The sequence below is a fragment of the Morchella sextelata genome (genome assembly GCF_020137385.1).
Source record: "Morchella sextelata strain SCLS chromosome Unknown scls_8, whole genome shotgun sequence".
NCBI lineage: Eukaryota > Fungi > Ascomycota > Pezizomycetes > Pezizales > Morchellaceae > Morchella > Morchella sextelata.
The window spans coordinates 1,632,104-1,657,229 of NW_025408623.1; the positions used below are offsets into that span (position 1 = coordinate 1,632,104).

Sequence of the window (25,126 nt, forward strand, 5' to 3'; positions counted from 1 at the left end):
GTTGTGCCAGCAGCTGTGGAGGCATGAAGCATCATCTGAAGATCTGACTACTTGCGGCGAGAATAAGTTTCCGCCAAATTTGTATGTGAAAATGCGGTTGCAACAAAAAGTGGCGGCGGAACTTATTCTCGCAGCAAGTACTATAACTAAGTCTTGGCATCGAGTGATATTGGATGAATATGTATGTCACGAGTTGCACAAAGTATCCAAGCCCTCTTGAAAAAGAAACCTCAAATCTTTTGTCTATATGATCTGATCCTTTTTCAATCCCTCGACAGACCAACCACTTCTATTGAGTCGTCATGAATTATCACTCGATACTTATGTAGCATTGTCCGACACCGGACAAATGCCCCATAAGATGCATTACAATTGTGTTTAAAGGGATGATATAATCAAACAGCCACCCTAAAACGCCATGACCACTCGCTTGAGACTTCCGCCGCGCCAATATCTGCTGGTACTAAGGTACCTATACCATCCCGCCATTTTTTCTTTTTCTTTTTCATATCATGCCCACCTATAGCCCTACAACAGCATTTGTAGTTATGGTACATATTAATATTATGGTACACCACCCAATTTACTGTTGTAGGCGATATTTTTCGTAGAATTGAGAGGTTCAATAGCCCTGGTTTTGTCCGCTGCTATCCCTGTACTTTGCATTCTGAAATAGACTCAAGAGGTCGGCGCCACCGCCACTAACCCCCATTCCCGTATTGACAGGCTGTTCGTAGGATACCTGTGGTTTTGGCTGCCACTGCTGTTGCCATTGCTGCTGTGCCAGGTGCTGCGGTGGTAGCTGGGGCGCCATTTGCTGTCCTCCCAACCCCATTTCTTGATATCCCCAACCTGATTGTGGATAATATCCTTGTTGCTGCTGTACTGGCTGCTGATGCTGATGCTGCAGCGGCTCTTGAGGCTGTTGGATCCCCCTTTGTTGAAACAGTTCTAATACAGAAATGCTCCTCCCTGCCTGTGTCTGCTGCTGCTGTGGCTCTAGCTGCGGTACAGGCGTGGGTACTGCAGCAGCAGCACTAGTCGCCTGAAACGTAGTTGCACATTCCTTCGTCATTTTTAGAAACTTTTCCTTGTCTTCCGCCGTACTTGTGCCCGATTCTGAGAAAATAAAGAGTCCATATGCCACCTCATCCTCTGTACCCGACCCATTTCCATTCCCGTTCGCGGCTGCCCCATTATCGCGTTGTATGGGCTCGTTTGCTCGGAGAACACAAATCTCCCCGCTTTCTAGATCGATATCATCAGGGTTTCGGAGTTTATAGTGCCAGTTATTGAGACTGCAGCGATTTAGGAGGAAAAGCATGTATTCCTCAGTTTTAGGTATTGGGTCTTCGGGAGTCGGTAGTGGGGGGTTGAGGGAGACGAGGAAGAGAGAGCCTTCGAAACCAGCTTTGCTCCATGAATTTGAGGTTGATGACCATATGTATATGTGTGCGTAGGTAGCAATGGTAAGAATTTCGTGTAGGCGAGGTTGGTAGCGCCTGAGGACCGCGTAATTGACGTCTGTAGGAGTTCTTGGAGCCATAGTGGATGTAGAGGCTTTTTGGTGGGTGATATCTCGTGTATGAGGAGGGAGAGGGGCAGTTATCACTGAATTCTCGTGGGCTGCCTGATTTGAAAGTGGGAACAAGGTTCGCCCTGATGACGGTGATGCGCTGTACAGATACCAGTTGCAACATCGCAACACCTAAAGCAGCCTCAGGCACATGCGGGGATTACGCTGAGTCATAAGCGGATCTTAAAATGCTGCTTTTGCATTCCGAGCTGGGCACGGAGAAAGTGTTACACGGACGAAACGACACAGCAGCCTAACCTTCGTGTCCCCCCCCCCCCCCCCCCCCATCAACAACTACCTGAGAGATGCCAGTTCGACTCCTTGCTATATCATCATCACCTTAGAACCTTAAAGAAACTTAGATATTAAATAACGATGCCGCCGGCACGAGCCAACCCCTTTGGCCCGACTATGCATGTCCCCTCCTCCTTCGCACAGCAACAGGGCGGACATCCGATGGGAGTAGGCGGAGGTGGTGGGGGAGGTGGGGGGGGTATGCACAGCTTGATGGAAACTAATAGGTGAGCCGATCTGTACCCATACTATGGGATCAGAGGCGAACAGGAGAAAGTAAGGTGGTGGGAGAAAGGGACTAAGGCTAGACCTTAATCCTCACCTGCTGCTACCTCCCGCACCCTTGATCTAAGAGGTCCCCGCAACCTTGTTTAGATAGCTGCTAAATGTTAGAATGTAAAGATACCCGTCACAACAGCAAATGTTCAATGCTCAACAACAAGCCGCTGCCGTCGCTGCCCAAAGAAGCAACCAACAACAACAGCTACAAGCCCAACAGCAAGCCCAACAGCAACAAGCACAGCAACAAGCGCGGGAGCATCTTCAACAGCAGCAGCAAAGTCTTCTTGGTCTAATGGGTAGAGGCTCTTCAATAAACGGTGGGAATATTCCAGCAGGATTGGTTGGCAGGCCCGGTATGGGTGCCAACATGGGCGTTGGAGTTGGTGGGGGTGCTGTAGGTCTCGATGGAAGGTCCAATGGAGCTCTACCGCAAGGAGATTCGCAGATCAGAGATGTCTGGGCAGAAGATCTAAATAGAGAGATGGGGGTTCTTCGAAGCGTGGTGGATAAGTACCCGTATATTGCTATGGTTAGTTACAATTGGCTGAGTACCAAAATTGAATCCCTCCCCTAAATTCAAACCTATTTACGCCTATTCCCTATGCACGACGATCAACTAAATTCAGCGAACTAGGACACTGAATTCCCAGGTATCGTGGCTCGTCCCATCGGTGCATTCAAATCCAAAGCCGACTACCATTACCAAACTCTCCGATGCAACGTCGACATGCTCAAGATCATTCAGCTCGGAATAACTCTCTCCGACGAGAACGGAGAACTCGCTAAGGTTGATGGTACTGTCTGTACTTGGCAATTCAACTTCAAATTCTCTCTCAACGAGGACATGTATGCTCAAGAATCTATCGATCTCCTCACCAAAAGCGGTATCGACTTCGTAAAACATGCCAACCACGGTATCGACGTGTATGCATTTGGCGATCTCCTAATTTCCTCTGGTTTAGTAATGCTGGATGAAGTCAAGTGGATTTCGTTCCATTCGGGGTACGATTTTGGATACTTGGTCAAGATTATGTCCTGTAAACCGCTGCCAACGGAAGAATCAGAATTCCGAACGCTCCTTGGAAAATATTTCCCTGCACTCTATGATATCAAGTTCCTCATGAAATCATGTCGGTCATTGAAAGGTGGTCTACAGGATATTGCGGAAGATATGTGCGTGGCGAGAATCGGCCCACAGCATCAAGCAGGAAGTGATAGTTTACTCACCGGCAACATCTTTTTTGAGATGAGGGATCGATTCTTTGATGGAAAGATTGATGATTCAAAGTTTCTGTAAGTCCTCTCCTTTCCACTTAACTTCTTCATAGGCTAACAAATTCCTCCACCTCCAAGTGGCCAAGTCTGGGGTCTCAACGGTGCTGGTATCTCTCCGCCAAACATCAACGGTGCAGGAACGGTTGTCTACAACAATGGCATACCAGTTCCATCAACACCAACAAACGCAAACGGAAACAGGGAGTCTACATCAACGCCTACCGGCAACACAACTCCTGGGCAGGAGAGCCAGAACGCAAGGCAAACTCCTGGGACGCCAAGTTTTTACGGTAAAATGGGGGGTATGTAAATGGCAGCGATGTTTCGGACGTATTGCGGTAATCGCGGTGTTGGGGAATATTGAGTTTTTTCTTTCTTTCCTTTCTTTTGAAAATTACCTTTAAAATTCCGGGAAAAACAAAAGATTCATTTAAAAACTACTTACTGTCTTCTACTGGGTTTCACACTCCTGGGAGTTTTGCTTTCTTTTTACTCTGCTTCTTGCGGGTGTTTTGTTTCTGCGCGGGATTCCTAGTTTCTGTTTTCTTTCTTACTTATAGTTAGCAAAGGGGTTGTGTTATTTGTATGCTTCTTTCTCCCTGTTCATGGGGCATGGGTTACGGCAGGATATGGTATGATACGCAAGGTTTCAAGGCAATGTCTGTGTGTATGTAGTAGTAGTATTAGTGTTGAAGGCGTAGGGTGTGTACGCACACTGTATAGTTTGATTTTAGTGCGTAAAAACGAATAAGAAGGAATAAGGCTATTCAAGTTTGTAGAAAGAAATATGAAAAACAAGCTTGTTCATGGTGAAGGTTATGATCCTCCGCGACGTCGCAAATTACAGTGGTTTGCGGTGTCTTCCTAATTATTCTCGGCAACTGCATTTGCTATTGGGATTATAACTCGGGATTCCTGGTACCACAGTTGAAATATAACTGTCGAGTGAGTGATGGTGACGCAGTTAAGATGCTAGTGTCTTGGAACTCCTATCACATTAGCTGTACGATGACACGAATCCGACAACAGGAAATGCGTCCACACAACAGCCACACCGACCGAAGCTTTAATGGATGACTTGGGTTCCACAGTGCAGATGCGTGTATTGCATGTAGCACGTGTGTTTCTACACCAAATCCTACAACTGCTTGTCTGTGCCTTCTCAGATTATTTCAATTTTTTTTTATCTGAATCCGTGCATTCAGGAGCCCCGCCCTAAAAGGTTGTGTCATGTTGGCACTTCCACAGCTAAAATGCGGTGTCATAAAATCACTCTTCCCTACATACCAAAATTGATGTCAATTAGGGAGGGTAGACATAAACCTTGTCCAAGGTTCGCCTATTTGGCATAAGGCTCTCGCTATGTGATATTTTGCAAATTATGATTCAGTAACAGGCGGCGATTGACAGCTGAATCAGATGTCCAAAAAGAGCTCTAGTCCGAAAAGCGATGATGGCGGATAATTGATGGCGATTGGCGGTGATAATAGTGGTTCTCTATAGAGTCCCTATCGGTGTGATGGCGATGATAAAAGACTATACGGAATTCAAGTCAATATCTTATTTAGATTGGAGAAATTTCGAAAGGCGCCCAATATTATACCTGTGAGAATATGTAGAGGGTATTGGGTGTGCATGAGCCGATCAATGGTGAAATAAGGACGCACATGCATGTAGTTGATCTAGACGTCGAAATAAAGGATTTTTGCTTAGACAAATGATTGAAGCTCAGACAGCAGATCCTGATGGCTACAATTAAGAAGAGACCAGATTATAGAAATGTCAGTTCCGTTTACTTCCTTCAACCAGTACGTATTACTTTAACAAAATTACAAAGCCCTTTCTGGCCTTATACCCATCAACAAATACGTACATGTAAGTATGCCCACATCCAAGAAAGGCACATGCTTATGGAATTTACTGTTTAGGTAGCTCCATACTTTAAACTTCTAGAAATGCCACTGGGCGGCACAATGTTGGCAACACAATAAATCAAGTACGCCGCACGCCTGGGATCGTAGGTTGGACCTGCTTCTCGTTTTGAATAAGAGCACACGCCTAATCTTTGATAAGGCTAAGACTCGCCAGATAACTATTGCAAATTCGATTACATTGCGGTTCAGTTAAATGCCTTCGCGATATCAATTTCAGATGTCGCGTTAACTCTCCCAAACGAGCCAAAGCTCGCCAAGCTTTGAGTCCCCCCTCACTAGCCCCACCATGGCAAATCGGTTCAATTGACTCAACGACCCCTCAAAAATCTGTATTTCTAGCTCCCAGGTGCCCAGCTCTAGCTCAAAACATACCAGAGAAGAGAAAGTGACAGATACAAGATGGAATACGATACTAAGACAAGTAGGATATACCTCAATTGCTGAGATTCTAGTCCAGGAAGCTGATCATTTACCCCTGCAGCGCCGTACAAGACCTCCGATAAGTCTTCTTTCGCGTATGTTTCCGTACGAGATCGGTGGCCTGTCATTTTGGTACTGTTTTCCCGACTCTCGTTCTCGCTTTTGGACGGAACTGACAGGACTAGACACAAGCTATTGACGATGTTTTCCGACATACTATGGCCTCAAAGGACCCTGAGCATACGAAAGAAGGAAAGACAATCGTTGAGCAACTTGCCAAGATGAAATATGAGATGCAACACGATCGGGTGGTTACGTGAGAATATATCTAACAGCTTTAAACTCTCAATGAATGCTAATTCGGCAAATTAGACCCTTAGAAGATGACGGCGAAGAAGATATCAAGGATTACAACAAGGAACTAGAACAGCTTGGTAACCCCAAGTGGTTTGAGGCCCCCTGGTTGTTTATTGAATGCTACTTTTACCGGTAATTAGTATTCCAACCCGGCCATCTTAACATTGCTAAGTTCATGTTTAGTCGAATTCAAGTCTCAATGAACCTAACAAAGACCTGGAAATCACACGACGTTTTCCACCTCCAAAAGAACGACACATTCAAGTCCTCTCTCGCCGCAGTTCTCGAGCTAGCTTCAAAATACCGTCGGATTGTCGAAGGACCTTCCGCCGCCGAAGAACTTACCCCTGAACAGGTCGCCGAGAAAGAAAAATTGCTGTTCATCGAGATGGCAGAGATCTGCCTCTGGGGAAATGCCACAGATCTGAGTCTGTTGACCAGTTTATCCTACGAAGATATCCAGAAACTCCAAGGAAGTGAGGCACGGAAAAACAGTGAAAAGAACATCCTTGTCAATGATCTTTCGGATGTTTACGAAATGCTCCTGAAGCAGAAGAATGAGGGCAAGAAAGAGCGAAGAGTAGACATTGTCCTTGATAATTCTGGGTTCGAGCTTTTCGTAGACTTGATCTTGGGAGGTTATCTTCTCTACGCCGGACTGGCGACAGAGATTGTGTTCCACCCCAAGAGTCTTCCGTGGTTCGTCAGTGATGTCTTGCCAAAGGATTTTGCCGATCTTTTGAACGCTCTACACGATCCTGTGGCCTACTTCTCTTCTTCAGAGGAGCCTGAAAATAACAAGGAGAAGAAGGTTGAATCCCTGAGCGATTCTCAGAAATCAGACCTCGAATCCTTGTTTTCTCACTGGAGTAAATTCCACGCCGACGGCAAGTTTGTACTCCGTCCTAATAGGTTCTGGACGGCTGGTGGCTCCTACTGGCGTCTGCCAAAGACTGCTCCAGAACTCTTTGAAGACCTGCAGAAATCGGAACTAGTCATTTTCAAGGGAGACCTCAATTACCGAAAACTCACCGGTGACGCCGACTGGAATCCTACAACGAAGTTTGAGGAGGCTATCGGGCCATTGGGAGAGGTTGGGAGCGGCATCAGAGTACTTGCACTTAGAACCTGTAAGGCCGATGTTGTTGTGGGACTTCCTGAAGGGAAGGATGAGGAGTTGAGGGCCGGTGACGCAGCGGGTGAGGGAAGAAAGTGGGCATGGAGCGGTAAATGGGCCGTGGTCGAATTCTGGGACGGGAAGGCGTAAGTCCCAGAAGGCCAACCTCTGAAGCCTTTTTTAATGTTATAGAGTTAGCCACCTTAATTGATGTTCCAATGCTTTCTAGATCTAGATAGGTTGGAATAGAAGAATGATACCAAATGATTTTACCCCAGAATCCGGATATTCGGATTCATCTATGGCCGGTCGTATAAAACATGTGAACGAGGACTGGTCGGTGTTTACTTTCACCGAGATCGATATGCAGATGATTGTTTCTGTTCCCCAGTCTGATTTACACGTGAGATATGGGGTCATTGATTGTCACACGAGATCCTTTATACCCCTCCCGGATTAACTCCGGTCGCTCCCCCTTACAGCTGTCACATCAGAAGCTCTATTTTTGAGCTATTTCCGGGTTCCATCCTGACGAGATTGAGTGTTTATATGTCGGACGAGGATTCCCAATGCAGATATGATTGACGTCAGCGGAGTAACGGGAACAGGTACCTTACGATTTAAATATTAGAAACCCCGAACTACCATTTTACCCCGCAAAATAGTAGACCCCCCGCCGCTAAATGTAACCTTAATAATGGTAGGCAGGCATTAGCAGAGGGAAATCATTGGCTTTAGGCTGATTGGCCATGGGGGAGACAGGGAAGGTAGGGATATCTAGATGAAGGAGGTTGCATGCTACTATGTAGGTACGGTAGGTACCTGAGCAGGTATAAAAGATGTGAAGGGGGAACATGTTTTTCCTTTCTTTTTCTCTTGACACTTCTGGATATCGATATCTCAATCGTGAACGGTTCACCTATCACTCGATAAAGACCACGTGATTAGCTATGCTGTTCAAGTCCAACTTAGTCGCCCTAGGGGCCATACTGTTCTCCGGTGCTGTCCATGCTTCTCTCCAAATCGTAAGTTCAAGCCTGGCCTATCCTATACCTATATGACTCCTATTTAATCAGACCCTCTGACAAACTTTAGGTCTCCGGCGGTTCCTGGACCGCCACAAACACAGGCATGCACATCCAAGCGCACGGTGCTGGTGTCATAAAGGTCGGATCCACCTACTACCTTATTGGCGAAAACAAGCTCGATGGCTACTCTTTCCAATCGATCCGCTGCTACTCCTCCACTAACCTTATCGATTGGACCTTCGTCAACAATCTTCTCACGCTGCAAGACTCTGGGGATCTCGGACCAAACAGAGTCGTTGAGAGGCCCAAAATCTTGTATAACTCTGCGACTAGCCAGTATGTCATGTACATGCACGTCGACTCGAGCAACTATGCCGACGCAAGGGTCGGGGTTAGTACCAGTAGCAGCGTGTGTGGAGACTACACGTACAGGGGTAGCTTCAGGCCGCTAGGATTCCAGAGCAGGGATATGGGGTTGTATCAAGACTCGGATGGGGCCGGATACCTGTTGACTGAAGATGTCGGTTTGATCATTGACTTTCCTTGGCGGTGAATGGGGACTGACTGAGTTTTGAAACAGAGAGAGAATGGTCTGAGAATTGATCGCCTGTCGGATGATTATCTGAATGTGACGTCAAATGTCTATACCTGGGCGGAGAAGTACGAGTCCCCGGCTGTTATCAAGAAGAATGGGGTGTACTTTATGTTTGCGAGTCAGCTTACCGGGTGGAGTATGGTTTCCCTTTTCCTGAAGACTAGCTATCGTGGGCAGTGCTGATGCTGGTTAATAGATGCGAACGATAACAAGTATTCTACCGCAACAAGCCTGAGTGGGCCATGGTCAGCATGGGCAAATTGTAAGTAACGGTGCATCTCAGAGTTGGTAAAATGTGCTAATCTTCGAGGATTAGTCGCAACCAGCGGGTCCAACACTTACACATCTCAAACCAACTATGTCCTGACCATTGGCGACATGGCCATGTAAGATCCCTACGATGAAATGCTAGTTGAAACACTTATATTAACGCTTTGTTCCAGGTATATGGGTGACCGCTGGGTTTCCTCCAACCTGATGTCCTCCACGTAAGCTATCTACCAGTTCAATTTCCTTCCAGCCCTACTAACCCCATATCCATAGATATGTCTGGCTCCCACTTACAATCTCCGGCACCACCGCCTCCCTCACCTGGTACTACAACTGGGTCATCAACGCCGCCGCCGGTACCTGGTCCACCCCACCCGCCGACAACTCCTACGAAGCTGAATCTAGCACCAACACTCGCACCAGCGGCACCCAAATCTTGTCCTGCACCGACTGCTCCGGCACCTCCGCCGTTGGCTACATTGGCGGTTCTGCAGGCGACACGCTCACCTTTAACGGAATTTCCTCCTCAGCCACAACCAGGACTACCATCAGGATGAGATATACAAACGGCGATACCACACAGCGATTTGCAGACATCACGGTCAATGGCGTCACACAGAGGATTGCCTTTGTACCCACAGGCAGCGGACAGATTACGGGAGTAGCGAGTATGACTTTCAACTTGAACAGCGGGACGGGCAACACGCTCAAGGTTGCGGGGGTTGATGGTGCATACGCTCCAGATGTGGACCGGATTGTGGTGCCGGTTTCGTAGATATCAAAACATGTTGCTGTGATGATACTTGTATGTATGCAACTGCTGTTTGTGTATATATAGATTGGTGTAGCAGGGGGGGATGTTTGGTTATTACTGCAATTTCCAGACTTATTAGTGGGAAAAAAGAAGGAAAAAAAAGGAATTGATGTTTTCAACCCACCAGTTCGAAAGTGCTCTGTTTCAAGGTCCATCAGGATGTAGTGATTTTATTGGTTTTCTATTAATTTTCCGAATCAATTTCTCCTCTAAAGTTTTCCCGTCACCATAGATCACTCGCCTGTCAACCATAAACCATTCGCCGATCAACCTCATTTCTCCGCCTCCCTACCAATCCCATTTCCTCACCTACCATATACCTACCCCCCCAAAAAAAAAAAAAATCTAGCCCCCCACATCGCTCCCCACCTTTCTACTCACCACCTCCCTATATCCCCACCCCCCCTTCTCACCGATCACCTTCTCCTCCTCCGTCTGATCCATCCACTACTTATACTCCTTCTCATACTCGTCATACTCATCCTTAAGGAGGTGCGCCTTATCCCTAAGCCTCGCAGTCACCCTCCTCACAAGCCCGGGCCTAGTCTCTCCGCTGGTCAGCACGCAGGCGTCGCAGTCGCTCGCGCCTTTGACGTGCGTCGAGTTGCTGTATTCGGGCTCGTGGGGCTTCTCGTGGCAGATGGGGGCCGTGGGGTGGCGCGCGTAGTGCTTGTGCGTGCATTTGTAGGTGGTGATGGTGTATTTGCACATTGTGTGTGTGGTGTTGTGGTGTTGTGGTGTTGTGATGTTGTGGTGTTGTGAGGCTGTGTGTGTTGTGTGATGTTATGCCTGCGCTTGGTGGTTATAAAGGGGGGAGAGAGCTTTTCAAGTGCGTGCGTTGGTGGTTGTAAATAGAGGTTGATACATGAAAAGCCTTGATGTTTTTCAAGAGAGTTTTTCTGTCCCCCATGGAAATTTTACAAAGCATACACAATGTACGTATACTTGAAGAACAAACAGATACACACATATAGTCCTTGTCAACAATAGTTTTGCAAATCCGCGGTACCTGACCAAACACAACAAAAGAAAAATGCTGGACACTCATTCGGTACAAGAGATTTCTTTCTTTACGTAAATAAAGCCAATACACGGAAAAACCTTCCTGATGATACGGAAGGAGAAAGAATTACTATTTAATAACATACGTACATGTAGTGGGCCTGGACCGAGCTACACTAGCTACAATTCATGAATTCATTGATCATTGACTGTGTAAGGTATTTGGTGGATACGAAGAATGGTTGTTTTTTGATATTGCTGTTGTAATTGTGGGTGTCGTGCATGTGGGAATTAACAGAAACATACGGGAGGGTCACTATATATATATACTAGGAAATATAGTAATAAAAGGAGTCGAGGCACTTACACAATGATCTACGAAATACAGAATAGAAGCTTTCGATTATGATTAAACTATCTATTAACTAACCATCCCAAGAACAGAAAGAATGAAACTACCTAATATTCCGCTCTTTTTATTTACAAATCTCATACCCACTCCAGGCCCTTCCCATGCTACACCACCCATCACCCCCGAGTGACCACCCATGACCCCGCCTAAATCCTCACCCCCCACCCCCCCATACTCTCATCCCACTCCCACCATCCCCTCCACCCCACCGGCGTCTCCCTCCCCCAACACCACGCCCCGACCCCCGCCACCCACTTCCACACACTAACCGGCACCGGCTGCATCGCCCACATCCCGCCATACTTCACCTCCTCAAAGAAGCTCCCACTCGTCACCACAAACCACATATTCGCCCACACATACGGGCCCCACCTCCTCACCCACCCCTGCACCACCCCCTCCCCCTCATACACGCACCTCGGACACCACCGCACCACCGCCATCTCAATCCCCACCCCGACCGGCTGCCACAAGAAGAACCGCGCAGACCCCCACCCGCCCCCCGCCTGCGTATACGCACCGCCATAATGCATCGCCGCCGACAGCGCAAACGGCCACCCCAGCTGCATCACTGCCGCCGCGGGAGAGCCCCGACCAAGGCCACACCGGCGTACAACGCACCGTGCCGGCGCCGTAAACACGTTTTTGAAGAGGCCGTGCCACGCCCTGCTCCACCAGCCCGTGGTGCCCCGCCCCCAGTCACCCGCTGACCAGCTGCCAAACATGTCGGGCCATGAGTGCCAGTGCAGGTAGCGCCTGCGCCAGCCGTCTTCGGTGCCGAGGAGGGCGCCGAGGAGAACGGCGGCCAGGGAGACGAGCGTGTAGCCACCGTTGAGGGAGACGTAGAGGAGTGTGCCGGTGAGCATGTGGCGGGTGGTGTAGAGAGATACACGGTACAGCAGCCCGAGTGCGCCGGGGGGGATTTCGGGGAGGCCGAGGGGCACGGGGTGCTGCTGGGGGCGGGTGCTCCGTAAGAAGAGGCTCGGATATACTGGTTCCTTGACGGAGGGGTCTTCATATGCGTTTCCGGGAGGGAGGAAGTATCCGCGGTCGACGTGCTGCACCAAGAACATGGCCATATCGAGCCATGCGTAGATTATGAGGATCCGATTGAAGCGGCGGCGGAGGTAGACGCTCCGGGACTCTACCTCTGTGGAGGAGAGCGGCGGGATGGGCCGTATTTGCCAGGACCAGCCAATGCCGCGCATGGTGACTATCAGGTCGAAAGTCCACCATATCCTGCGTTTCAGGTCACGTGGGTATGCTTCTCCTTCTTCTTCTTCGTTTTTCTTCGTCTCCCCCGCGGTAATGGGCAGTCTCCGGAACTCTGTGCGAGGGTCCCGCAGCAGGAGGAGATTGATGGAGGCGAATACGTGGTACATCACGTATGAGCCCACAATGAAGCTGGCCGACGGGCTCGGAGATGTGGTCTGCAGGAGATTGTAGTACGACAGTGCAAGCAGTGGGAGTATCAACGTGGTGGCCAGAAGGCGGTTTGGGATCATGAGGGCTGCCCATAGCAGGACGTTGGGCGTGGCGAATTCGTGGAGGACGAGAGGCCGTTTCGAGGTTTCCATTTTTTTGTCCTGGAGAGAGGATTTGGGTATGGTGGTTTGGCCTTGAGTTGGATCCCCTTTCTACAGCGGGCTAGATATCGGAAGTTTGCTTTTCGCCATGTATTGTACAGCTGACCTAGCTCGAGATGATGTCATCACGAGACAGGACTGACGGTGAGACCTTGGGAGAGTGCAGGGACAGCCCCTGGCGGGGACGGGGGGTCGCTGCCAGGAGCGTTTGGGCATATTGCTGGTTGGTTTCTACGCTCAGTATCTTCTGCTGGCTACTGGCTGCAGAGACATGTAAATAGTAGGCTGCAGGTTAGTAAATCAGATGAGCTGCTGCGAAATGCAGCAGGGTCTACACTAGCCACTTGTAGATAGTGGGTTAGGGTTGTAGCTTGTATGGTTACACAGTGAATACTCCGACAGCCAAGTAGAAGGAGTTGGTTGTCGTCCTCGAAAGAAATTAAGGAATTGGGAGTCCATCCTGTGTCCACAACTCAACAGACCACGAGCCTGGGTTAGCACTTGCAGCAGCTGTTCCTTCACCCCTCCTAACGGCCCTAAATATGTATACATACAAGTACATACCAGTGCAGTGCCGGTTCGCAATGTATTGGAAATTGGCCGAGTATGGGGGTTAATCCGTCGCAAAGCCTGCCAGTTGAGGAACTGCTCGCAGCAGAGAAAATGTGAAGTGACTCGGGAGGTTGATCCTTGGTTGCTTGTGTTCATAATGAGAGAAGAGAGAGTAAAGGGTTCAGTCCACTCTCCTCGATTAAGTGCAGAGCTTCTTTAATGACAACTATATTACTAGTGTTCTTTAACCACGTATGATGTATTCATTCTTATCTATTAGGACTAGTTGTCAGTAAGCTGGCCAGGCCCCGAATGTGCCTGTTGTTGGGATAATGCGTGTACTATTTCGAACTGAATCATACTTCATGATTAGTGCCTAACTAGGGTCTAGAAAGTACGTCCAAATCAGACTCTATGAAGTGCCAAGTCAGTGAAGTGCCGATAAAGTAGTGGTAGTGAAGCACCAAATCAGAATAGATGAAATATATTAATCAGACCAGAGCAGAAATGAGGCCGGCAACACCTCCCTAGAGTATTTATCCTTTGACAGTGTGGTCCACGAGGGCGAAGCACTTCTAGCACGCGGTACACCCTTTAATGGGGCCGATGTACCTCGATACGTGGTATATTCCTAGTCGAGCCGACTCGAGGCAACCCAGAGCAGATCTTCTCAGAGGCAGATGCCTCGATGCGCCTCGTGGACCACACTGTTCTTTGGGTACCGTCGAGATAACAAGAAACTCACGAGTGGATTATGGCCCGGATCAGCGTGTAAAAAGAATAATTCCCCTCTACTCAGGCGGTGCTTCCTGGTTTCTAAACGAGTTTAAGGCATAGGCGAGATCTCCGCAGCAATAACGCTCAAATCGCAGGTTCGATGGGCCGTAGATCAGCTGCATGAACTGCCTATTTCGGAAGCGGTGTATTCGAGTGACCGAACGTGACCGGGGGCTAGGGTTGTGATCTCGCGTTGCTGAGTCAACCTAAACATCTTCGACGCACCGCGATTTCCTCAAACCTTCGCGCAGCTCGACAGAGAGCTTCATTTCTCAATCCCCGACATCGCCCACTCCTTCCCACAACAATCACCGCCCCCGAAACTCTCCAAAACACAGACCGTTCAGCCCCGTCAGAGCTGTCGATACAATCCTCACAGCCGCCACCTCCGAGCCAAGTTTCCCTGCGCGTCTCAGGGACCACATCACAATACCCAGACGACCCCCCCCCCAGGTCACCCATTCCCTCCCGCACCTAACCCCCGCGTGCAGTCCCAATGGCCTCCGCCGCCCTCCTCCTCAACGGCCTGACCCCCCTCCGCCACAGCCGCTACGCGGACATCCCCCACAGCATCGACATCCCCGTGTCCGCCGGCGACGAGGACGACGATGACGAGACGGCCGTGGTCGAGGTGGACCCCAACGGGCTGCCCGACGACCCCACGGAGCTGTGCACGCTGCTCGAGAACGAGCGCAGCCCCAGGCAGTTCTGGATGTACATTGCGCTGGCCTATGCGAAGCACGAGCGGGTCGACATCGCGATCGAGATCATGACGAAGGGGCTGCAGGCCCGCGCGGGCGACGCGGCTGAGAAGCTGCCGATGCTGAACCTGCTCACGTGGCTGTATCTGCAGCGGAGTAGGGAGGCGGCGAGGAATGTGCCTGGTGGGTAATTGCGGAGCAGCACTGCTCTACCCCCTTTAGGAGGATGTTGTGGAAGTGAAGTGTTTGGATGGATGGCTAACTGGATGGGTGTATAGAGGGGGCGATAGCCTCAGAGGCAAAGACAAAGGACTACTATCTCCAGCTCGCAACCCAAGCGCTCAACGAGTCCTCCCGCCTCGACCCCTCATCCGTGATCTCCGGCCTCGCCCGTGGTGTCTACTCAGTCTTCAAGGCGTCCGTCTCCACATCCACCGAGAAGGGCCACCACCTCGACACCGCCACCAAGATCTTCGACGATGCCATCCGGAACTCGCGGTCCGGCAACATGCTCGCCACAATGGGCAAGGCTAGAGTTTTCTACGCACGCAGGCGATTCGACAAGGCTCTTGAATGCTACCAGGAAGTGCTTCTAAAGAGACCTGATATGGACCCGGACCCAAGGCTCGGGATCGGTCTCTGCTTTTGGAATCTCGGGCACAAGGACGATGCCGCCATCGCCTGGGAGCGGGCACTGGAGCTGGACCCGACGTCGAAGGTGGCGCATATCCTGCTGGCGTTGTACCACCTCAGCGTCACCGCCGCCACGCCCGAGTATGATCCGAAGTTCATGGAGAACTACCGCCAGGTCATTGACCACACGCAGAAGGCGTACAAGATCGACAAGAACTTCCCCATGGCGTGCACAACGTTCTCGAGCCACTTTTTCTCAAAGAAGGGGTACCCGCAGTGTGAGGCGCTGGCCAAGAAGGCCATTGAGTACAGTGACGTCGCGGCGGTGACGGCGGATGGGTGGTATCTTTTGGGGCGTAAGTGGCATGCAGAGGGCGATTGGGAGAAGGCATTGACATACTACCGCCGGAGCGACAGTCTCCGCGAGGGATGGCTACCCGCCAAACTAGGGGTTGGGCAGGTTCAGGTCTTGATGAAAGGTTTGTTTTATATTCCATTCCACACATGTCACTCTACAGAAGAACACTAAGTCTAACAACCCGCAGACATCTCCTCCGCAAAATACACCTTCGAGGCCGTCGTCCAAAGCTACCCCAAATGCCTCGAAGCCAAGACCATCCTCGGCACCCTCTACGCGCACGAAGTGCTCCAATCCATCCCGCGCACCGGCTTCGCCGCCTCCAAAGAAGACGTCACGGACCTTCACCGCCGCGCCATCGGCCTCCTCGAAAGCGTGCGCGCAGCCTGGAAAGACAAGAAGACCGACCCGACGCGCGAAGCCCTCCTCCTGACGCTCGCGCGCCTCTACGAGAACGACCAGCCCGAGAAGGCGCTCGCCTGCCTGCAGGCCGTGCACGACATCTACACGCAGCTGCGCGAGACCGACGAGGAGACCATGGTGCCGCTGCAGCTCCTCAACAACATGGCCACCTTCCACTGGCACAACGAGAAGTACGACCTGGCGCGGCAGCTCTACCAGACAGCCCTCAGCTCCATCCCGGAGCTCAAAGAGAAGGACGACAGCGCGGACACGGACGCGCTGGCCACCACGCTCACGTACAACCTTGCGCGGTGCGAGGAGGCCGCGGGGAACCTCGACGAGGCGACGAAGCAGTATGAGCAGCTGCTGACGCGCCACGACGACTACGTCGACGCCAACATGCGGCTGGCGTATATGGCGCTGCGGCGGGGCGGGGAGGAGGGCCCGAAGCGCATCCAGAGGCTGATGCAGAGTGATGGTAGCAACCTGGAGGTGCGCGCGCTGTACGGGTGGTATCTCGGCAAGCAGAAGCGCAAGACGGCCATCAACATCGCCGAGGACCCCGAGCAGCGCCACTACAAGCACAGCCTGCAGTACCACGACAAGCACGACCGCTACTCGCTCACGGGCATGGGCAATCTGTATCTGCTGACGGCGAGGGAGATGCGGCGCGACACGGAGGGCGAGAAGGAGAAGCGCAGAAAGACGTATGAGAAGGCCGTCGAGTTCTTTGATAAGGCGCTGCAGCTGGACCCGAAGAATGCGTATGCGGCGCAGGGCGTGGCCATCGCGATGGTCGAGGACCGCAAGGACCTGAAGAGCGCCGTGCAGGTGTTTACGAAGGTGAAGGAGACGCTGGCGAGGGATGCGCATGCGTTGGTGAACTTGGGGCATTGTCTGGCGGGGCTGGAGCAGTGGGGGAGGGCCATTGAGAATGTGAGTTTGAGTCTTTTTTGCCCTCCTCCGTCTTTTTTGATTTTGATTACGGTGCTTGCTTATTGTCCGTGCCTTTTGATATTGGGGTTGTTACGCAATTCGTGGTATCCTGGATGGATGCTCGAATGTTGTTTTGCTCTCTATCTTCATTTTATTGTTATTACTATCATCTTCTTTACCCTCTACCCATACCCATACCCATACCCATACCCGCTCTCCCTGCATCCGATCCTACCACGATCATTCTCTATCTCTATTTCATTTCATCTACCGTACTCGCCCCCTGCCTATTGCCTGATTCCCACGCCCATCATCGTATTCACCTTGAATGCCGGGGAGTCGGCGTTTCTAAGCAGCCATCACTCCACTCTCTCCTATCCCGTACCTACAGCGTTACTTCTGCTCTGCTTAGGCTATTCTCGCCCGTATCGCACTGCATATCGCTCGCTCGCTCTACCTCCAGCGCGTAACACCCCTGCTCCATCATGTCACGCCTGCTTCTCACGCAGGGCTATTACATAGCTACATGCCATACCTACATAGCTACCTTCCCCCAAAGCCCTTGCTGCTTATGCAGCATCCTACCACCCCTCCCTCCCCCATTTCTTCACTTTCCCTCACTCTCATCCCAGCTCCACTCATCTTGTCAACGGTAATGGAAAATGGAAATGGGGCCAGTCTTGCTAATATGATTATCCCGCATCTAGTACGAGACGGCGCTCACAAAGTTCCAGCACGGCAAGGACCCCACGACGCTGACGTGCCTCGGCCGCGTGTGGTTCGCAAAGGGCAAGAAGGAGCGCGAGTCGGAGCCCGAGAAGTCGCTCGAGAGCTTCAAGAATGCGCTGGACTATGCGAAGCGGGTTTGTCCCCCCCCCCCTTGCCTTCCTCTCTTTCCCCACTGCTATCTACCTGCGAGAAGAGGCGTTCTTAAGCGAGAAGAGTTGCGGGGATTAGTGATGCTTGCTGCGGGGATGATCGCTGCTGGTTGCTGGTTGATGCTTGATGCTTGATGCTAACGGGGGGTGCAGGCACTGGCAATTGCGCTGGACAATGTCATGTTCATGTTCAACGTCGCCTTCGTGCAGTTCCAGATTGTGCAGTTCTCGATCAATCTGCCGGAGACGCTGCGGACGCTGGAGGATCTGGAGGCGGCGAGTAAAGGGCTGGATGAGGCGATTCAGTAAGTTGCTTATTTCTTTCTTTTTGGTCTTGTCTTCTTGATCGGTCGTGTGCCTGCATTGCCGATGGCACGGGTTCCATGTCGGGCAGGCATCTTGGTGCATTCCTTCTGTCCCCCGCCCGAACATGGAACCGCGTACATCGGCGGGCCATTCAACTCGGCAGAACCGTGGACGATCATTACCCTACATTATCTCGTCCCCGCTAACCCGCTCCGCCCCCCTAGGATGTTCACCGACGTCGCGCACTCCAAAAACCCCCCCTACCCCGCCCCCGAGATCGAAGCCCGCTCCACCATGGGCCGCAACACGCTGCGCAAGCAGATGGAGCGCGCGCTCCAAAAGCAGCGCGAATACGAAGAAAAGAACGCCTCCAAGCTCGCCGAGGCCCGGCGCAAACGCGACGAAGACCTCGCCCGCCGCCAAGCCGCCGCCGACGCCCTCCGCCGCGACGAAGAGGAGCGCAAGCGCGCCATCGCCGAGCAGCGCCGCAAGATGCAGGAGGAGGCGCGCGAATACGCCGAGCGCAAGGCCGCCGAGGAGATGGCGCGCGACGACGGCGACTTTGACGGCGACGGCGAGAAGCGCAAGAAGCGCGGCGGCGGCGGCGCAGGCGGGAGTAGGTCTGGCCGTGGCGGCGGCGGGGGCGGGGGCGGCGGTGCGGGTGGCGGAGGCGGGAGGAGTAAGCGGAAGCAGAAGGATGAGACGGTCGGCTCGGACACGGAGTCGGATGCGGCCGGGGCGGCGAAGGCGCGCAGGAATCGCAGTAAGAGCGCCATCACGGACGACGACGGCGAGAAGCCGCCGGCGAAGAAGAGGAAGAAGCTTACGCGCCGGCGCGCGGCGAGCCCCGGCGCGGGCGGCCGCGGCAAGTTTAAGTCCAGCGAGGTTGTCAACAGCAGCGATGACGACGACCTCGACGACCTTGTTGTTCCTGCTGACAAGGCGGCGGCCACGACCACTGCTGCGGCGGCCGCGGCAAGCGCGGACGAGGGCAGGGGGAAGGCGCAGAGGAAGAGGAAGCCGAGGGCGGCTGTTAGCGACGATGAGGAGGAGGAGGATGGGGATGATGATCTCTTTGGGGACGATGAGGAGAAGGGCGCGAAGGCGGATGTGGAGATGCCGGACCGCGCCCCCACGCCAGGGGGTGCGGCGGGCGATGACGAGGAGGATTGATTACATAGGTGCGTGGTCAATGTGTTTCCTCTACGGTTTCACACAGGGGGCAGAGAAGGAAAGAAGGAAAGAAAGAAGAAAAAAAAAGGATGAAATTAGCTAGCTAGCTTGGTGTGCGTGTCATTGTAGATTAATTCTGGAGCAAATCATTTTTTTTCTTTCTTTTCTCTTTTTCACTTTTTTTTTGTTTTTTAAAGTATCTTTTTTTCCTTTCTCTTTTTTACTTTTCTTTGAATATCTGTAACTACCAGCACAGCAATTAAGGGATGATCACGAGGATGACGACTGCGGCGCGCGGGGAGAAAGGGGGGAGGCGGGGGAGGGGGAGGGGCAGCTGGCAGTGGGTCGGGGGGGGGAGGGTTAGCTATTTTCCAGTGTAGTTTTACATACATCATTTGGGCCAAACCAGCATCACGGGACAGGCACATACATGTACATCGATACATTTACGATTTCTTCTACATACACTTTCTTCCACCTTGCAGTAGTCCGCATCTTCTTCCTCTTCTTTTCTTCTTCCGTGACCTGTTCCTGTGCCTGTGCCTGTGCCTGTGCCTGTGCCTGTGCCTGTCTACAAATCCGTCCCTTACCGGGCCGGCAGGTACAATCTCCAATCTCCAATCTCCAATCCCCAATTCCCAATCCCGGCCGGCGAACCTTGGCTTTCAGTCTTCTTTTTTTTTTTTTTTTTTTTTTTTTCTCTCTCTCTTCCCTTTCTTTTTCTTTTTCTTTTCCACGAGCGGCGGCCGGTCCGCCGTCGTCCTAACCTACATACATGTATGTACCTACATGTACCTACATCTCAAACCCTACCCTAACTCCAACCCTACCCTACCACGCGCAGCAAAGGAAAGAAAGAAGGAAGGGGGGGAAAAAAAAAAAATCCCCACGTGTATTGCGTCAAGGAGCTCCTCCCATTGGCTCCCGATCTCGCCGGGAGGGCCCGGGGCGGGGGGAGTTAATTAGACGTCGTAGAAACCCGAAAAAATCCACGGCGCGCGCGGCCGCCCGTGGAAGGATGGTAGATGTACTGTGCCTGTAATTTCGATGGAGCCATGGGAAATAGGGAAGATCGTGATGATCTGCGTGGGTGGTGGTGGTGGTGGTGGGGGATTGCGAACTGTTTTTTTTTTTTTTTTTTTTTTTTTTTTTTCGATTTGCTTTGGGGGGTTCAATTGGGTTTGCCGGGTTAGGTTTTTGGCAAGTGGTTCTGGGTGGTGCGCTTGCAGCGGGGAGAAAATTGGGTTATGGTATGGTAGAGTAGAAAAAATTAGGGGACATTTGACCCTTTGAGGTTGCGATATTGGGAGACATCTCACGAGAGTGGCTGGTGGCAGGCCGGCCGGTTGGTGATGCAATACCTAATTCAAGCCAAAAGCAAAGCAAGCCAAAAATGAGGAGAGCGGGTACCGATTCCATAGTAGCCAGCCAACAGACTCTCACGCGCGCACGCCTAGCTCTAGAGTAGTACTCTACTGAGATCTCGCCAGTCAGATATCAGATATCTGGATTTTTTGCAAATTTGCATTTTCATGTCATATCACATACTCCAGCTCGAAATCTACTCTTTAATTTTTTAATCTTCCAAGCGCTGTCCAGTCCAGTCCTGCCCAGTCCAATCCAGTCCAATCCAGTCCATGGCCACCACCACCACCACCGCCGCGCGCCTCAATTAACTCTAACTCTAATTTACGAAATATTGCGATATGTCTGTTTCTCCACATTCATAACCATCATCTTCGCGGGGGGGCGGGGGGCGGGGGGCGGGGGGCCGGTGGGCGGAGAGAGAGGCCGTCATGTCACAGCTTATAGCTAGCTCTAGCACGTTGCATGTCAAATTCCTAATATCGATCATATCCAATACCCAATCGCCAATTGCCAATCGCCAATTGCCAATTGTGTGGGGGGGATCAAGACCAATTATCACCATCGTGAAATTCAAGTGTAGCTGTAGTAGGTATATACATCACGTTGTCAAATTTCCTAATGCCATACCCAATACCCAATACCCAATACCCAATACCCAATCGCCAATTGCCAATTTTGTGGGGGGGGAGGGCGGGCGGACCAATTATCACCATCGTGAAATTCAAGAGTAGCTGTAGACTGTAGTAGGTACATGTAGTAAAGTACAATATAGTTAAAGTGGTTAAGTTACACCCCCTGAACCACCTCTCTCTGGCCCGATCAGGCACCCCTCGCTCGTATTAACACCACACATGGCCATTTCTTTCTTTTTTTCGTTCCTTTCTACTACCCCTTCCTGCTACTCTACACCACAGACAGATCGATGATCGCAGAAAAGCAATTAAGCACAAAAAAAAAAAAAAAAAACCAATCAAGTCCTAATTTAATCATCTACTCTACTGAGCTACTACTCCTCCCCATGGCACGCAAAGCAGCTGGTCATCTCCGCCCGCGTGCGCGCCCACGATACATATCGGTACTGTCGATCCAGCCACCACATACTCTACCCACAACCGCGGGTGGTGGGGGGAGGGGGGGGGGGTGGAGGTAGGTAAATAGGCCGGCCTCGTGGGGTACGCGTGGGAAATAACCCTCATGTCGCTAGCTACCTAGCGCACCGTCTGTTGGGTCGCGATAGTAGGTTATTATAGGCAGCTGGGACGATGGGTAAATGATTACTATACCCAGTAACTAGTTGCCCACAATCACCCGAGTTTGTGGCACTGTAGATAGCAAGGTGGAGGGTGGATATGTAAGTTGATAGCTTGACAGCTTGCTGGGTTTGGGGGTGTTAATTAGCCAAACCCTAGCCCTGCCCTGTTCCTTACCACTGGCCCTATGGGCCTACTATACTCTACCTTGCCGTTGGGATTCGGGGGATCGATAGTAGAGAGTGCCTGTATAGTGCGTACCTAGCTGTGTGCAATCTATTTACTGTACCCAACCATGTACCGACCAGCTGTCATAGCTGTCTGTGTCTGTCGACAACGCGGCCAGCAGAATCCGGAAACACTATCTAAGCACCGGAGAAGGGGGGGGGGGGGGAGGAAGCATTCTAGAAAGGAAGGACAGTCCTGTCCACACCCACTGTCTAAGATACTACTCTAGATATCCATTCCCCCTATCAAGAAATACCCAAACCAATTGAATACTACAAACCCCCACAGCAGGACATGACAGGGCCGCGGACCATCACCATATATCAGATAGAGTGTTTTTTTTCTGGGTTCCATGTCCGCGTCGGCCCGGCGGGGTACAGATAGACATGAACCAGCTGCCAGCCAGCCAGCCAGCCAGTAGTTGTTGCTACCAAACCGTACTGCACCCGAGGAGACGAACGTTATAGCTACCGCTGTCAATAGTAGCCGTATTGGCGATGAGGGCAAGACATATATGTCGGCCTAAGTACATGCTCAGGGATGATACTACCCAGAACATGCAGGGGAACGGCTAAGCGTTTGGACGGCATCGCGGGCAGCCAACCGGCAATGGGCAGTAGCTAGATAGTTGATGTACGGGGTGATGGGTGATGGGTGATGAGTGATGGGTAATGATGGTGGTGGTGGTGATAGTTACATATAGTCTGGTTTACTCTAAGGATCACAGGTTACCCCGGAACCGAGTGATAGCGTGTGTACGAGCATCCAATCCATCCCGTCTTTTTTTTGCGCGGCCGGACGAGGCATTTTCTAATCAACCAACAGCCTCCTGCTCCCACAAGCCCACGCAGTTTGTTCCGGAATTCTGGTAACGAGAACCCGGCGGCGAGGTGCAGGGCAGGGACTGGCTGTACTCGTGGAGATAGAGTTGCTGGACCTCAGTGTTGATAGAGTATTGCATATATGTTAGCTATGGTGCGAGAGGCCTTGTGGGGCGACCTTGTAATCCCTGTTCACACCAGTTCAGTATTGTAGCCCTTACAGCCATAAAGTCGAGTTAGAGGTGAGGCTCTTCAATGTTTGCTTCCCGGAGCCAATGAAAGAATTGACTGAACTGGTGTGTACAGGGTTGACAAGTTCGCCCTCTACTCCCTCTTGCACCATAGATGGTTAAATACGCCGATTGAGTAAAGCGTGTCTATCGCGAATATCACTCGTAAAGCTAGGAGCAAACAATGCGACATCACAATTGAAGCTTCGCGGTATATCGGGACGGAGGGAGCAGGCCCCCGCGGATCGGCCCCATGAAGCTCGGGCTTGAGCTCAGGCAGGACACGAGATACCTATTATGATATATGATAGGACAAGACCGACGATGATAGCTCAATTGCGGGTAGAAGCGAAATCTCTCATGGCTGACCTGTGCCTGTATTATGGTGCCATGGTTTCTTGCATCATTTTGTGGAGCGACTCCAGATTTATTTTACTTTTTTGCCGCCAATTGATATCTCAGAATTATCGTGGAGGCGGAGACAGCACTTAGACCTCGAATTAAGGTTAATTCGAATTCATGTCACTTTCTCATTAAACACACAAACATCTAGATGTCGACGAACGAATAAAAGTGTAAAATCCAGGCCGACCAACATTGCGTTGTTTGCGGGAGTAGCCACCGGCTTAAGCTTCAGTGGAAGCCAGACCGTTGAGCAAGCTCTAGAACCACCAACTCTCACTCACCTCCGAACATCTAGAGTTGCCCGTTTGTTTCAACCCCGTGCGTTTCATCTTCGCCGGGGGGAACGGGAGAAACAAACCCGACGAAACAATACGAATTAAACACGCACACCGCAGTGCAGTGCAGCGCGTATATCCGCCGACGTCGTCGTGGACCGTCGTTGTCGTTGTCGTCGGCCTCCCTTCGCCCACACGCCACCCCCCCCCCCCCCCCCTTCCTCTTCCAATTAGCTACCGTCCGCCGTATTCCCCAGAAAATTCCTTTTTTTGCACATCGCCCGAGGTGCCAGGATTGAGCCATTTGTTTGCCTGCGAGTCCTACACTCCTACGGGGCCTGCATACCCTACCCTGCACTTTGCTCTTTTCTACTTACCCCGGAGAAAGCCAAGGGGTGCACGCACGTGTGGGGGCGTGGTGTGCGGTGCAGTGGTCAATTGATCATTGATGATGATGGAAGTGCCACCGTAGTGGTGCTGGTGCTTGTCCTGGCGGTCCAAAGATGAGATACAAATCGAAGTTCAATTTCGCTTCCATGGTTGGCAAATGGTCTGTTCCATGCCCGATGCCATGCCACACAGAGTGGAGAGTCCGCCATTACGGTAAACAAACGTGCGCAAAGCCAATTCCACAAATGAGATGATAAAAATAAGAGATTGGCGGTGCAGCATTATAGAAATAGAATAAAAAGCGAGATGAGATGAGGTACATAGTAGATGAGGTAGATGAAGGTAGATGAGATGAGATGAGGTATGTAGCCGCATTCGTAGCCACAGACCGCCCGTGTCCCAGGCCTGCTGCACTCTATCTCGCTCGCTGACTAAAACAAACGACTGAGCGCGTCAACATATATTGACCTTACTTTAGAAA

General features: G+C 51.3%; 8 protein-coding genes across 8 annotated transcripts; 4 read left to right on the forward strand and 4 right to left on the reverse strand.

The window, feature by feature from the left end:
• Window positions 1-622: 622 nt before the first annotated feature.
• H6S33_012628 (uncharacterized protein) lies at window positions 623-1,546 on the reverse strand (the record flags this gene model as incomplete). The annotated part of the gene is made up of 1 exon (XM_044843999.1): window positions 623-1,546. The coding sequence occupies one exon, from the start codon at window positions 1,544-1,546 to the stop codon at window positions 623-625; it is 924 nt and encodes a 307-aa protein (XP_044695277.1).
• A 405-nt stretch (window positions 1,547-1,951) lies between these two features.
• Window positions 1,952-3,737, forward strand: H6S33_012629 (uncharacterized protein; the record flags this gene model as incomplete). The annotated part of the gene is made up of 4 exons (XM_044844000.1): window positions 1,952-2,097; window positions 2,273-2,681; window positions 2,787-3,445; window positions 3,506-3,737. 4 exons carry the CDS (start codon window positions 1,952-1,954, stop codon window positions 3,735-3,737), a joined length of 1,446 nt encoding a protein of 481 aa, XP_044695278.1.
• A 2,023-nt stretch (window positions 3,738-5,760) lies between these two features.
• H6S33_012630 (uncharacterized protein) lies at window positions 5,761-7,405 on the forward strand (the record flags this gene model as incomplete). Its single annotated transcript, XM_044844001.1, has 5 exons — window positions 5,761-5,782; window positions 5,843-5,886; window positions 5,967-6,097; window positions 6,154-6,270; window positions 6,322-7,405. The coding sequence occupies 5 exons, from the start codon at window positions 5,761-5,763 to the stop codon at window positions 7,403-7,405; spliced, it is 1,398 nt and encodes a 465-aa protein (XP_044695279.1).
• Window positions 7,406-8,205: 800 nt separating this feature from the next.
• On the forward strand, window positions 8,206-9,923 carry H6S33_012631 (uncharacterized protein; the record flags this gene model as incomplete). Its single annotated transcript, XM_044844002.1, has 7 exons — window positions 8,206-8,280; window positions 8,351-8,803; window positions 8,864-9,014; window positions 9,075-9,140; window positions 9,195-9,264; window positions 9,322-9,366; window positions 9,422-9,923. The coding sequence occupies 7 exons, from the start codon at window positions 8,206-8,208 to the stop codon at window positions 9,921-9,923; spliced, it is 1,362 nt and encodes a 453-aa protein (XP_044695280.1).
• A 486-nt stretch (window positions 9,924-10,409) lies between these two features.
• H6S33_012632 (uncharacterized protein) lies at window positions 10,410-10,673 on the reverse strand (the record flags this gene model as incomplete). The annotated part of the gene is made up of 1 exon (XM_044844004.1): window positions 10,410-10,673. The coding sequence occupies one exon, from the start codon at window positions 10,671-10,673 to the stop codon at window positions 10,410-10,412; it is 264 nt and encodes an 87-aa protein (XP_044695281.1).
• Window positions 10,674-11,522: 849 nt separating this feature from the next.
• Window positions 11,523-12,953, reverse strand: H6S33_012633 (uncharacterized protein; the record flags this gene model as incomplete). Its single annotated transcript, XM_044844005.1, has 1 exon — window positions 11,523-12,953. One exon carries the CDS (start codon window positions 12,951-12,953, stop codon window positions 11,523-11,525), a length of 1,431 nt encoding a protein of 476 aa, XP_044695282.1.
• Window positions 12,954-14,787: 1,834 nt separating this feature from the next.
• Window positions 14,788-19,678, forward strand: H6S33_012634 (uncharacterized protein; the record flags this gene model as incomplete). The annotated part of the gene is made up of 6 exons (XM_044844006.1): window positions 14,788-15,175; window positions 15,271-16,104; window positions 16,171-17,321; window positions 18,029-18,184; window positions 18,353-18,504; window positions 18,730-19,678. 6 exons carry the CDS (start codon window positions 14,788-14,790, stop codon window positions 19,676-19,678), a joined length of 3,630 nt encoding a protein of 1,209 aa, XP_044695283.1.
• Window positions 19,679-24,689: 5,011 nt separating this feature from the next.
• On the reverse strand, window positions 24,690-24,854 carry H6S33_012635 (uncharacterized protein; the record flags this gene model as incomplete). Its single annotated transcript, XM_044844007.1, has 1 exon — window positions 24,690-24,854. The coding sequence occupies one exon, from the start codon at window positions 24,852-24,854 to the stop codon at window positions 24,690-24,692; it is 165 nt and encodes a 54-aa protein (XP_044695284.1).
• Window positions 24,855-25,126: the final 272 nt, after the last annotated feature.